At 37.8% G+C, this 15,295-nt stretch overlaps 1 protein-coding gene across 10 annotated transcripts in view; it reads left to right on the top strand.

The window, feature by feature from the left end:
- The window catches only part of DLG2 (discs large MAGUK scaffold protein 2), a 1,451,407-nt gene that overhangs the window by 714,123 nt on the left and 721,989 nt on the right, over positions 1-15,295 (top strand). For 9 of the 10 annotated variants that reach the window (XM_021686447.2, XM_021686448.1, XM_021686449.1 and 6 more), the window contains one exon: positions 1,955-2,008. The exons of the other annotated variant lie outside the window; for it this stretch is intronic. In XM_021686447.2, the coding sequence (XP_021542122.1) occupies positions 1,955-2,008 (54 nt within the window). The remainder of the gene's footprint in view (positions 1-1,954; positions 2,009-15,295) is intronic. 10 annotated transcript variants of the gene reach the window in all.

Below are 15,295 nucleotides of genomic sequence, written 5' to 3'. Positions count from 1 at the left end.
ATGAGCCACCTAGATACTGAGATCATGGAGCAGCTTCGTGTGGAAAAAATGGATTTTGAGGTCAGAAAAGCCAGTGTTAAGTCTAAGCTCTCATTTTCCCTGAGCCTCTGTTTTCTCATCTCATTTATAATGTGGGGACAGTGATAATGATGCTTCATCAATAAGGTTTTGTGGCAATTAAATGAGGACATATGTGCATATTCTTATACATGGGCAAGTAATATGGATTTAATTAATGGTACCTCACATGGTCTAATCTTTAGTTTTCTTTAGTGCGATTGTAGCCTCTAACATAGCATTGAAATCTCTGGTGTATAAACAGTTCACAAACCATTCAGTAATGTATTCTTACAGTGGTCCATGTTTAGGGACACTAATAATAATATTTAACATTGATTCTGAAATTTAAGTTTACAAAGTTCATGAACTATATCACCTCACTTATTCTTCAAACAACTCTTTCAGGAGGTGATTACCTCTATTCCCATTCTACAGAGAGGGAAAATGAGGCAAAGGGAGTTAGTGTAATTGCCCCTAAATTGCACCACCAGGAAGTTGCTCAGCGCCCAAAACATAATCAGGAAGTTGCCAAACCAAACTCGAGCCCAGATTTTCTGATTCTAAACCTCATGTTCTTTTCCCTACACCACATGCCTCTTTACAAGCACTGTTTTGTGTGTGTGTATGTGTTTTGGGGTGGTTTTTTTGTGTGTGGGATCCAGTGGAAACTGTCTTTCTCCAAAGCCCCCATTCACCCTGAGGTACTTGCTTTTAGGAGTTAATGAATACACTGTGATCATCTAGCTGACCCACCATGTAGATAGTAGACCAGGGTCCTGCTCTTAATGCCCAGTGTGTTGTGTTAAAACATGGAATTCTGTTTTGTGATATCTGCTGGATTGCCATTTGTTGTATCATTCGATTAGGATTCCATAGGCACAGATTGACATTAAAAAGCTGTTAACTCTGTTAACTCCAGAGGGCACGACTAATGAAATGTCCCAAAAGTTGAGCACTTGCCAAAACCACTGTGTCTTATAGGACAGCTCTTGATTAATCATGATGAGACTATTTCCTCTATCTAAATGAAATCTGCAGTTTGGGACAGAGATGAAAGATCCTGCAGGGGATGAAGGAAAAAATGCTGTGAAAATCTAGAAACTAGAAAATAAAGATAGGTCTACTCAATATTCATGAAGTCAGATTGGTGGATGCAAATAGAGATTGCAATCTATTTTCTAATGACTTGGCTTGTAGCATTTCTGTATCAGTTTTACACAGTTTCCTACTCAACTTTAAAGGGAATGACTAGATTTTGTACAAATTTTTTTTTTGAAAAAGAAAGTTCAGCCTACCCGATATGATTTTATGCCATCTTTGATGAATTTTTAATTTCCTATTGAAGGATTTCTAAGGTATGTGATCAGAAATGCATAAATGACAAATGATAGGATAAAGAATGCATAATAGGTAAGCATATATAAGATGTCAATGAGTGAAACTTTTTTTTCAACATATTCTCAAAAGGCAGTTTAAAGAGAAGGATTACAAATACTGGTTTGGGTTTAAGTTTGCTGCCACGAGAGAGAGGTGAAATTTATTTTGTACAGCTATTTTATAAGGAAATGCTATACATTTTAACTGTCACCCAATTTATAAGAAATACTTACCTCATACACAATTCAAATCCTCACCTCCTACTGTTGGGTAGAATTTAAGAGAAAATGAGTATAAGCTCAACTGCTTACTTCATTTCATTATGTAGCAAATGTAGCAAACAAATATTTGAAGGAGGAGGTTGCAGCGAACTCCAAGGTATTTCATTTATCCCCCAAAACCCTGACACGTGCCTGTACAGGTCCTCAAGAAATACTGTTGAACTCAAATACATTTAACAGATCCTATCTTAAAAGAGACTACTTGTTATTTAATTTTTTTTGTTTCTCCTTTTTAGGCCAGCCCTGCTCCTATAATTGTCAACACAGATACTTTGGACACGATTCCTTATGTAAGTAACACTTTTATTAAGACTTTCTTTAAAAATTATGTTAGAACTTAATCAGCTAAATTTAAAATTCAATACATATTCAGTTTTACCCAGTCCAGATAATCTTATGAAATGTGTAGAATGAGTTTTGTGAGTTTTGTTTTGATATTTGCTAAATCTCAGCTTAGTCATGCAAATACTTTCCTCTTTCATTCATTGTTTTCTAAAGCACAAGGGCACATCATGAGAAAAGAAAAAAAAAGCCAATTGTGTTCAAATAATGTTAGTTTCCTTGGTGGTTTCCTGAAAAAGTAATGAATTAATTATAGAAGAGATGGATAAACTTGTTTGGGTTTCTTATTAAAGGAATACTCAAATCAATTTCTGTGGCAGGGCCTAGAACATAAGTAAGCTATCAGTAAATATTTAATGGATTTTGCTGGGCTTCTAACAAGAGTTGTAACAAATTTTTGTGAGGGGCAATCTATCTATATATAATGAAACGTGTGGGTTTATTCCTGGAGCATGAGACAGATACTAGGATCAGGCAGATCAGTAAAGCCTGGAATTCTGTACCTGAAATACAGTCACTATAATGGCCAAAATTCTTGACAACAAAGTTTGGCTGGGCAGAGGAGATTGGAGAGTGGCAACAGGCCACAGTGTGGGTGAGTGGTTGACATTATGGAGGCCCAACAAGGCTTTCTGAGCGGCCCTAGCTAATGGGTAGAGAATAGTGATTGGGGAAGATGGGACAGACACAGGTGCATGCAGACAGAGAATTTGAAGCAAGGAGAAGGACTGCAGGGACAATGGATAAGAACAAACAGATTCCTGGTCTTTGATTAAATGAATAAAACTTGTGAAGCAATTGAAAGCACCTGGCACAAAGGAAATGCTTGTTAAGTATCGGCTATTCTGAATCTTAGACCCCCAACTTCAAAGGCCTACAGGGACCAAGTAACTCACAGTAACTCACAGAAATGGAGCAGGAGGGCTTGGGGACAGTAGGGAATAGTTAGCACATGGCCTTCCAAAGGGGGCAGCTGCTGGTTGGCTCCAGTGGGTTCATACTGAGGGGAAATGGGGATCAGGTGCTGCCAGATCATTTCATTTTCCAGAGAAGTTGGAAATTTGAATTTTTATGTCAAATTTTGGAATTTTTAAATACAGGCAACTGATTTTCCAAAGTTCATGCACAGTGTGCCAAACAAAGTGTTTCCAGTCCAGAGGCTGCCCTTTGGGAGGCGTCTGCCTCATAGGAACTGGAGATCCTGAGCAGGTCCTCCCAGCCAGGACTCAGCCACAGGGGAACAGAATGCTAGAACTGGAGTACAAGGTTGGGACTTGAATACAGGAACAAGTGACTAAAACTGGGACACGGGGTCAGGACAAGAATAACAGCAAGCTTGACTTGATGCTGACTCACCTGAACTACTGAGCTAGGGCTTCTTAAATCTTTCTGAATAAGAGTCATTTGGGGTCAGACAAGAAATGGGGTTAAAAGCTCACTGGTAGGAGTCAGTGACCCCAGGTGTGGAAAGAAAAGGACTCCATTAGAAGGAAGCAAAGCAATACATTAAAGACACATAGCATCCATTATTCTGTCTCTTACTCTTCCTATCTTCTTTCATGTATCAAATGTTTATATTGGGATTACCGTACACCTGACACTAAACACTTAAATATTAACTCAATCCTTAAAACAACCCTATGAGATAGGGTCTATTAATTTCTCTATATTACAATTAAGAAAACGGAGTCATAAAGAGGTTAAGTGACTTTTTCAAGGTTGTATTAGAGGCAGAGCCCAGAATGAACACAGGTAGCCTGGCTAAACAGTTTGAGCTCTTACTTAACTCCTATCATGTAGTCGCTTATGTTCCCTCCTTCCCTTCCTTATTTTCTGCCTCTCAGTGTGGGAACAAAGTATGCTTTCTCCTCTGCTACTTGTGGCTTTGGGTGGAAGACAACTTGTCACAGAGGCTCCAATACCTTTGGGGCAGGGATCCACGTATATTAAGGAATTCTATGTTTTACTCTAGTAAATTTCTTTGCTATATACATTGGCAAAAGCGGATGAGCAGTGCTTTGAAGTAGGCATTAAACACAGAGACTTGATTTTGTAAGTGGGACTGCTTTCTTGTGGTAGATCTGTATTATTTCAAAGCCTTCTATTAAGATTCTTATGCCTTAACTGCCAGATGCCCTCATGTACAAATAGTTTATCAATAGAAACTAAGGATTTTGTGCAGACATGCTTGATTGGTAACCCAACCAATTAGCTAGTAAAATCAGCCACATAAAACAAATTAATCAAATTGCTTTCTATTCCCTAAATATCAACTTTGTGCATGACTTTGAATTCTTCAAAGGGTTTTTATTTTTTCACCTTCAATATTTTTGTACTTAATGCAGAACCTCTTTGAGCTTCCTTAAGAGTAGGATATATAGAGAGGTTTGCTTGGTATAGGTTATATACTTTTTTATATATATAAAATTATAAATTTGGATCCTGGCAATGTGTTCTTCAGCAAATTGCCATTTCAGCACCCTGTAGTTTAATTTTTCTGGATCCAAATTAATCTTTAAACCAAATTAATTTTTAATTTAATTTATAATACCTACCTCAGAGGTGGTTGTGGGGATGAAATGAAATTATGTTTGTGAAATCATGCTTTGTTAACTTCTGGTTCATAGGTGTTTATTTATAATTTTATTTAAATAATAAAAACTTATTAAGTAACACACACTAGACCCTGATAGAATGGTAAATGTGACCATCTTCCCCCATATGTGAGTACATCATTTATTGAAAATGGCAGAGTTAGCCCATAGCCATTAATGTAGATATACTTTGGGTCTTGGCATGGGTCCAACTCTCCTCTTTGTTCCTGACTCACTGGGTAACCTTGAACAAATCACTATTCCGTTCGCAGGCTATTTTCTCATTCCCCAGTGTTCTATACTTTGTTTTCCTCTTTTCTTTCTCATGTTCTAGTTGTTACATAATTTCAGGTCTACTTAATGAAAAAACGATCTCAGAGCTCCCCAGAGCATTTGAGTCATGTTGCGTAAGAACATTTTCTTTTTTAAAAATATTACCTAAATGACAAATTTTAACATACATTATTGTCTTTCTCACAAATAATTTCATTGCAAGTAAATGTATTAATTTTGCCAATTAGCAAGTTTGATTTTAGAAATATACTGTCCTCATGGAAACAATTCTTTGGCATGCATGCAAACAGCAGTTGAATAACTAGAGGAAATCTGTGGTCAAAGGAAATTTTTAATAAAGGCACAAAAAGTATTTGAAGAGAATTCTGCCCTTTTTTTAGTACGGTAAGTTACGGGTTATTAGAGCTCTTAAAGTGGCAGCCATTAACAAAGTGGGGTCACTGAAGTTCTTATGTAAAAATGCTTCAAATAAACTCATTCTTGAATGATGTCATGGTATTGTAAGTTTGAATAGGACCTTACATATGGTATAGTCCCACCTCTCTTGCAAGGCAGGAACCCCCTACATGAAGATTAAAATCACTCAAGGAAAATAAAGAAAGAAAAAGCAAATTTCCATTTCAACACTCTGTAACAGTTTCCATTTTTCTCTCAGTCTTTTTATTATTCCCCATTATATGTTAAATATTATCTTAGGATAGCTGCTGAAAATACTTGTTCTTAGAGAGTTCTGAGTGAGTGAAGCCTGCATATGATCTGTACGCCCACATCCCTGAAGGCTAACTTAGTGAAAAGGGAGCCTGTTACCCTCTCGGTACTTTGCAGCCAACGGACATGGAAGCCTTCTCTCCTGACATACTTTGCCTTTCAGTAGACCTCTCAGAGTCTTATACTAAACACCATCCTAACAAACCCCATTCTTTCTGCTTTAGAAAAATAAAATTAATCAGAGATTCTAGGATCCTTTTCTCTCCATCCTTCTCCAGACTTCATTTCATAGTGGTTATATTTTGACTTGTTTTCTGGAAATGTGCTGTGGGAAGTGGTATACTCAAGAATCATGAGTTTTAAATCTTGTTAAGTAACTTGGGATCCAATGAATGCAAACCTCTCATTTTACAGATACAGATATTCTAGCCCAACTAGTAAATGGTAGAGCTCGGTCTATCATTTACTTTCACTCCACATAACAGTCAGTTTTTGGTGTGCAACCAATAACCACATAATCAGTGGCATATAACAATAAGCATTTATTTCTCCCCTAAGTGTCTACTGGTTGGCTGGGCCAGCTGCTTTAGGCTGTAGATTACCGGGTTGGCTTCTCTGCTTCACATGTTTCATTCAGGGGCCCAGAGAGGGAACAGTACTACCCAGGATATGTTATTTTCATTGTGATGGCCAAAGCACAAGAGGACAAGCCCAGGACACAAACACAGTTAAAAGCTATGTTCACATCACATCTACTAACACCCCACTGGCCAAAGCCAATCATAGTGCCAAGCTCAAAGTAGAAGAAGGAATGAATATTTGCTAAACAAGAAATTAATTTACCATGCCAAAGTCTTAAATAAAAGGGCAACAAACCATGAGACACTATGGACTCTAAGAAACAAACTGAGGGTTCTAGAGGGGAGGGGGTGGGGGGATGGGTTAGCCTGCTGATGGGTATTAAAGAGGGCACGTACGGCATGGAACACTGGGTGTTACACGCAAACAATGAATCATGGAACACTACATCAAAAACTAATGATGTAATGTATGGTGATTAACATAACATAAAAAAAAAGGGCTAAGAATTTATATATGTCCTTTGTTAGAAAAACAGGTACAAAAGAAGGAATCTTACACTTTAAAAATATTAGTAGTCAATGATAATAAATAATTAAAGTGTCAAAGGGAATTGGTTCAACTGATATGGGAAGTGAATATCTAAATTATTAAGGATGTTTAAGGGAAACTGTTGAGAAATAAAAGAAACCTCTAGCAAGTATTGACAGTACAATGAACTTACTTTTCTTTGAGACACTTTGTTGTCTGAAACTTTGCTTCTAGAGGTAGAAATAACAATGGAGACAGGGGAATTTGTTCCAGAAATTCCAGGACTGAGGCTTGGAAAACCTCCCAAGAAAGTGAGGGAATAAGAGAAGTAGAGGAGAGAAGAAAGAGGGGTTAGGTTACAAAACAAAACCAAAAAACAAAAAAAATATGAGAAGGTCCTTAATAGTATCACCCACTGTATTTGACTTCCAAGAAGATCATTTATGTAAAAGTTATTTGAAAACAATCATAATATCCTTAAAATATTATCAGAGAGATTTTTTTAAAGATTATTTATTTATTTGACAGGGAGAGAGAGAGCACAAGCAGGGGGAACAGCAGGCAGAGGGAGAGGGAGAAGCAGACTCCCCACTGAGCAGGGAGCCCCACTCGAGGCTCGATCCCAGAACACTGGGATCATGACCTGAGCCGAAGGCAGACACTTAACTGACCGAGCTACCCAGGAGCCCCTATCAGGGAGATTTTTGTAGAGAACTTTAAATGTGAAAGGTCATTGGATGCAGACACGGCTACGCTTCTGGGACAGAGGTCCAAAAAGTGGTCTCAAGGGAATAAAATGGCCCAAGAGAGGTTGACAGCGTAGTGAAGGGTGTTGAGAAGAGTAGGGGATGAGAGAAAATAATGGATGATGTGGGTTCAGGGACATAGAGAAACAATCAAGTTAGCAATGAGGTTCATTCCGGAGCCAAAGAATGGGCTTGAAACTAAGAGGTGTTGTTAAGCAAGGTTTAAATGGCATTTCTGATTGATCCCAGCAGCAGGAAGCTGAGAGTAAGAGCTCTCTGAGGAGGAAGTTGCTGTATTGCAGAAGTGGGATGACCAAGCCTTTGGTCACAGAGCAGGGCAGTTAGACATTAATTCCTCTGAGTCACTTTGTACAATAACAGACCCTTGTGATTCAGGCTGCTTATTCACTCTTAATTGGATAGTTTTCCAGAATTACCCATGAAGAGAGAAGAAGCAGAATTATGTTTGTTTCTTTGAACCATCCAGTAGTGATTAATAATGTTAAGATATTTTAGAAGACTTTGTTGATTTTAGTACATTTATCTTTCAGCAAACAATTTATTTCTTTGTTTTTCTTTGTTGTGTTTTTTTTCCCCCATGAACACTGTTAAAATTATATTGTTGATGTTTTTATCTGTTGGGAATATAGTATTATCCAAAACTAAAAAAATCCTTACCTACCAGAAAACAGCTTAATTTTGGCTTAAACTGTGCCTATGAGGCAATAAGGCTTTAGCAATAGAAGCTAAGCTATCAATATTTATTCTAGAGTCCACCCTAGCCAGTTGAAATCCATTTCTTAGCTGCCACAATCAGCAGATCCCCTACACTTCCACTTGTTGCTTTGTTCTATAAAGGTAGAGATGGCACATGATAGTGCTTTTCAAATATTAATGTGCATAAGAATGACCTGGAGATCTTCAAATGCAGATTCTGATTCAGTAGTCTGGAATGGGTCCTGAGAGTCTGCATTTCTCATAAGCCTCCAGGGGAGGCTGATGTTCATTTGTATACCACACTTTGAGTAACAAGATCATATAATGAGAAAGAATAGGATTTGGATTCAGGGGCAACTGGGTTCTGAGCCCACCTCTGAGACTTAGTTCTTGGGTGAGTTTTGGTTAAGTCAAATTATCTAACTAAACCTGATTTATTATTTGTAAATGGGAATAATATTTGCCCCACGGGGATTGTTATGAGTTCTCTTTCTAGTATATAAAAGGTGCTTAATAAATGTTCATCAGAAGGTGTGCCTTTGATAAAATGGAGCATTCCTGTGATTTGATCTAGAACTATTGAGTCAAGAATGCAGATGCCAGAGCTAGTTCAGAGATAGATCCAATAGCGGTTATGCTGGTCCATTGGCCTACCTACATCTAGATCTTTGCTCCTTGAAATGGACTTTTTAACTAGCAACATTGTTAATACCTGGAACCTTGTGAACATAGAATCTAAGGTCCCTTTCAAGACCTACTAAATCAGAATCTGTATGTTTAACAAGAACCCCAGTGATTTGTATGCATATTAAAGTTTGAGAAGTATTGATCAATATGACAGAAACTTCTTTTTTGGCTTGGATCCTCTGTGTTTGTCCTTTCACTACACCTTTTGGCCTGCCCTTGGGGCACCTGCCCCTTTCACTCATCACCTTAAATGTATGCGTATCTGTATGAAAAAGGATCAATCCAATACAGTTCAACAAAGTGACACACTTAATTACCAACTACTATGTTGTGCTTGCTTCAAAACCTGTGTTCTCCAAGACAGTAGCCACAAGTCTCCTGTAATTATTTAAATTTAATTAAAATAATATAGAATCAAAAATTCAGTTTCTCAGTTGTACTAGCTACATTTGAAGTGTTCAGTAGCCAACGTGGCTAGTGGGTAATGTATTCAGCAGTGCAGGTATAGAATCCATCATTCCAGAGAGTTCTAAGGGACAAAACTGTTCTAGATAATAAATAATTAAAAAATAAATAAATAGAAGGGAGAAGGAGCTAATGTTTATCAAGGAACCGCTATTTTCTAGAGGTGCTTTATATGTATTACCTAATTGATCATCAAAATTATCCTCTCAGCTTTTGTGAGTTGCTTTCATTTCCTCCTTTTTAGAGTTAAGTATTTTCAAATTCTCTAAGCAGTTATAACTCTCCTAGGGAGTTGTGGGGTATGTTCATGTGAAAGACCTGGTCCCTGTCCTCATGGCTCTCAAAAGCTTATTAACTTTCAAGACTCTCATGCATGACACACATGGAGATGAACACCAGCACTTGCTGAAAGCCTTCTTAACAGTTCAGTGATTCTCTCATCATTTTCTTTTTGTGAAGTTATAAAACCCCTATTCAGACTTAAATGAATCTTTTAAAAATCACAAAATAAATAGAAAACCTGACCTATTTACCCATTCACCAGCCTACTTTCATCTTTCTGCCCTTAGAGAAGGCAGATGGCTGGCTACTCTACTGGTAACTCCTCATCCATTGGGAAACCTCTACACAGGCTGGGTGGGGGAGGTGGCGATGAGAAAATACAAAAGTTGTCCGGGTGGAGTATGTGACTGATGGGTGAGAGTCACCACAAGGCCCTTCTTTCTGGTAATGGTTCCTCTGAAGGCACATGCCCCATATGCCCTGGGCAAAAGATCCACTTTTGTTCCAAAGAGCTCAACCTGGCAGAGCAGGTTTAAAAACAAGGGGAAATAATTCTGAGAAATATTTATATAATTTCTCTCTATAGAACTGCTACTCAAGATGTGGTCTGTGAACTAGTAGCATCAAATCTTTCCAGGCATGTTATTAGAATTGCAGAATTTCCCGCTCTGCCCCAGATCAGTAGAATCAGAATCTCAGTGTATGGCCAAGGAATCTATGTTTTTATAAGCATCCCAGGTGAATCTGCACCCAGGAAGCTTCTGGATACTGGACTGAAGTGGCAGTGATGGGTGGGATAGGAAATACTCTATAGAAGAAAGACAAAATAAAACTATAGGGATTCAAAAAAGTACAATGGTAACACATTTAGTATTAACCTGAGCCAGCATTTAATCTTGGTAGTGGTGGTGTTGATAAATCACTTAGGATGCTTTATAAAAGCATTGACGTTCATAGTCTGATAGAGTCTAGTCAACAATACTTAGTTCTGGTACATGCTGTTAAAAGACCCCTTGCCATTCTCTGCCTGACTCACTCCTATGCATCCTAAGGGATTCAGCTTAAATAATGCTTCTTCTGGGATGCTGAGGTTAGGTGTGGTGCTCCTGATGTGTGTTTTCACTTCAGACTCTTCCCTTTCAAAGAAGTAGTCACACTGCACTCTCACTGTTTAATGCCTGATATTTCTTTCTAGGATGTAAATTCCATAAGCACAAGAAAAATTGGTCCATTTTTATTACTTTCTTACCTCTATAACCTGGCACATTTTTTGCTAGGTTGGTTGTATGGCTGAATGAATAAATGAACGAAGATGTGAAGAAACTGCTTTAAGAGAATATGGTACAAAGAACCATCCCACTTGAGGAAGTCAAAGCTGGCTCTTAAAGATTAAGTAAGATGTTTTCAGGCTGGGTAGGGAAAAGGCATTCCAAGAAAAGGAACTATATGTGCAAAGATCAGAGGCCTGGAAACTCATATATAGTGAGTTCTGTGAGACTGAAGCACAGAGCAGTCACAGAGCATGAAGTTGGGAAGGTAGAGTTCAGTTTTTTTTTTTTTTTTAATTCTACCATATACTAGTGGGTAACCTTGGAAAATTAACTTCTTTGACCCTCTTCCTTCATCTGTAAGTAGAGAAAGTAATAACTCTCTTGCATGGTGCATTATTTAGTATGTATGTTCAGTTACATATAACAAAGAGCAAAATAACAGTGCTTTTGCAAGATAGAAATGTACTTCACATGTAACAGTCCATAAGTGGGTAGTCCAGACTGGAATGTCTGTTCTGCTCCACAGGTCTTAAAGAGATGGGATCCAAAAACCTTCTTCTTGCTCTACCACCCTTGGATGTGGTCCTTGGGTGTGTAGTCACCATCATGACATGACAAGGAGCTGGTTAAAAGAAGTACAGAGAGATGAACATGTTTGCTCCCTTTAAAACATGATTTCCCTTTATATCCCAAGAATTAGAACTTAGGTACAAAGCCACACTTAGCTGCAATGATAGATGGTTACATGTAATATCTATTACATGTAATTCTACTACTGAGAATTTACCAAATGAAATAAAAACACTAATTCAAAAAGATATGTGCACCCCTGTTTATTACAGCATTATTTACAATAGCCAAGATATGGCAGCAACCTAAGTGTCTATTGATAGATAAATGGGTAAAGATGTGGTACACACACACACACACACACACACACACACACACACAGTGGAATATTACTCAGCCACAAAAAAAGAATGAAATCTTTCCATATGTAGCAACATGGATGGACTTAGAGGATATTATAAGGGAAATAAGACAGAGAAAGACAAATATCATATGATTTCACTTATATTGGATTCTACAAAAAGGAAAAAAACAAAAGCAACCACTAAAAAAACCAAAAACAGACTCACAAAGAGAACAAACTGGTGGTTTTCAGAGGGAAGGTGGGGGAAGGAATGGGTGAAATTCATGATGGGGGTTAAGGGGTACAAACTTCGTTTTAAAATAATAAGAGATGAGATGAAAAGTACAGCATAGGGAATATAGTCAATAATACTATAATAACATTGTGTGGTAACAGATGGTAACTATACTTATCGTGAGGAGTATTGAGTAACATATGGAATAGTTGAATCACTATGTTGTACACCTGAAACCAATATAGCATTGCATGTCAACTGTACTTCAATAATAAATATTAAAAAAAAAAGCCTTACAAAAGCAAAAGATAATCCCTGTGTTATTTGTCTTAAAACTTTGTGTAGATCACGGTGATCCAATTACCTGCCACCCTATGTAGTTCCTTTCCTGCAGAGACTAAATTCTCATGCTTCATTCTAATCTTGTTTCTTACCTTATGCCAGATATTGTAGTACTCTAGTGAGTTGGAGAGCCCATTAAATTTGTTAGTGTTTTTGCTGTAAAAAATATTTTTTCTTTCTCACATTTTTTGAAAGAAAATGCAGGCAGCAAATACAATAATGGTTAGTTGGGTGAGATCAAATAGAAGAAAGAGAAAAGAAGAGTGATCATTTAGTAAAAAGCAAAATCAATAAAGGAAATGAGAGTAGAGTAATAAAGAGTAATGGCTTAAAATATATTAACTTCCCTCAATTTTAAGAGTATTATTGAAATGAAGCTAAGAAACCCTATTTCAAACTTTTTATTTAAAAAAAAAAAAAGCAGAGGGCACCTGGGTGGCTCAGTTGTTAAGCGTCTGCCTTCGGCTCAGGTCGTGATCCCAGGGTCCTGGGATCGAGTCCCACATCGGGCTCCCTGCTCGGCAGGAAGCCTGCTTCTCCCTCTCCCACTCCCCCTGCTTGTGTTCCTGCTCTTGCTATCTCTCTCTCTGTCAAATAAATAAATAAAATCTTTAAAAAAAATAAAATAAAATAAAAAATTTAAAAAAGCAGAAATACTAAAACATTTTCCTAGGGCCTCAAGAATTTTATGTGATGCTTAGAGTACTTTGTAATCTTGTCCCTCCCTTGTTAAATTCTGTTGGGCTTTTAAATGGACTTTTCCACAGTGATATTTTTCAAGTACCAATTCTTGGGAGTTAACTATAGCTACTTATTCTCTGGGCAATTGGACAGATACCTTGTCTCTTATGACTATTCCAATATAAATCCTTCCTCTGGTGCCCACACATCACTATTTGAAGTCACTGAAAGCCTCTTTCCGTTGCTATTCATCCTTTTTTAGTTCATCGTCAGGATACAGCTTCTTTAAAAAAAAAAAAAAAACAAAACTTTCTTTCTCTTAGTGGCTAATTATCTTTCTGAGAAGTTTGTGATATTGCCTGTAGGGATTGGTTTTATTGTCTGGCAGGCATAAATTTATATCCTTCTTGGTCTACCTAGTATTCCTGTGACACTGGGCAAATTACCTAAAGGTTCTATGGCTCAGTTTCCTCACATACAAAATGGCATAACATCACCTACCTCATGGGTTCATGCATTAAATGAATTATTGAATATGAAGCATTTAATATAGAACCTAGTACATAGCAATCAATTACCTCTGATCTCCATTTTTTTTGTAGAAGAAATCGGTCTTTAAAATAATCACATTTTGAGGGGCGCCTGGGTGGCTCAGTCGGTTGAGCGTCTGCCTTCGGCTCAGGTCATGATCCCAGGATCCTGGGATTGAGCCCCGCATCGGGCTCCCTGCCCAGCGGGAAGCCTGCTTCTCCCTCTCCCTCTCCCCCTGCTTGTGTTCCCTCTCCCGCTGTGCCTGTCAAATAAACAAACAAAATCTTAAAAAAAATTTAAAAAAATCACATTTTGAGAAAAAAACAATTCTTGATGATTTTGTTTTCAAAAGACCCAAGTGATTCAGTCTCCCTGTCTATAACAACAGGGTCTAAGACAAGAGGTATTGTCCCACATTAATTCAGACTGGGAGCTCTCTACCATGTGGCTTTCAATGGTTGGCTTCCCCTAGTATCTTCTCTTTTCTAAGTGTATCATAACACAGCCCTAAAATATTTTCCTTCAATTGTCACTTATAAGCTCCAGGTTTGTTTGAATATTTGAATAACAAAATGAAACTTCATGAGCCTTTCCTTTAGTGAAAAAGCATAGTTGCTGCTTCACAAACAGCTTTAATAGCAATATGTTTTGATTATCCTGATTTCCACCAAGTGCTCCAAATGATTTTTTGCCTAGAGGTGTATTATTTTGAAAATTCAGGAGTATAAAACTCAGAGAATAGCTAGCTAATGAGATGTCATAAGAAGGAAAAATAGTCATGAAATAAAGCCAGATAGGTCGAACAGCATGCTGAGAGCCAACAATAGCCATTCATAATCAGTATCTCTTTAAAGACAATCTCAGGAAATTTTCATTTATTTTTTAACTTGTTGCTAATAGTTTTCCTGATATCTTTAAGCAGTAATTCTCAAACTTAGCTGTAAATTTCCATTCTTGGTGTGCTTTAAAAACCCTGATGCCTGGACTCCAGGAACACAGATCCCTTCTAAAAGGCCTGACAATAGCCTGGTCATACACATCGGGGTGTTTAAAACCTCCCCAGGTGATTCTTTTATACAGCCAAGTTTGATAACCACTGCCTTAGAGCTATAAAATGAAGAGAGTTTGATCTATTTGAACTGAAATTATAAAATCAGACACCAGCATTTGCATGCTTATTATTTTGAGGGGGAAAAGAACAGTAACCATAGTGTGGACTGTCATAAATCATTAAGAACATTAAGGCATGTAATCTTTCTAATGCATTGTGAGTCTGAAAAGACCTTCCAATGCAAGTGTTTGGTTTAGTGGGCTCATTATAGGTAATAAACTGAGCTTGCCCCCTGTTAACTTGGAAACAGACACAGCCACTGCTTAACAAAGCTGTCTATGCAAGGCGCATGCCCCCAGGTTCAGATGTGATCAAGTTAACGAAACGCCCCTCCAGGGTAGGTCTGCTGACACATGTCACCATTTATGAGCTGTAATTGGGTTAATTACAAAAAGAGGCACAGTCTGTGCTTGATCAGTTTGCCTGTGGGCCCCCAACAAAACTGGGAAAAGAAATTTGCTGGCCAGACTACTGCTGAAAGCTGGTCTAGGGTTGACCTTTAGGTAGGTCATTGTGGTAACCTAAGGCTCAATGTAATTAGAAACAAT

Source organism: Neomonachus schauinslandi, chromosome 11 (assembly GCF_002201575.2).
Source record: "Neomonachus schauinslandi chromosome 11, ASM220157v2, whole genome shotgun sequence".
Taxonomy (NCBI): Eukaryota; Metazoa; Chordata; class Mammalia; order Carnivora; family Phocidae; genus Neomonachus; species Neomonachus schauinslandi.
The sequence above is the reverse complement of the archived record's forward strand: the minus strand, read 5'-3'. Positions and strand labels throughout refer to the sequence as shown.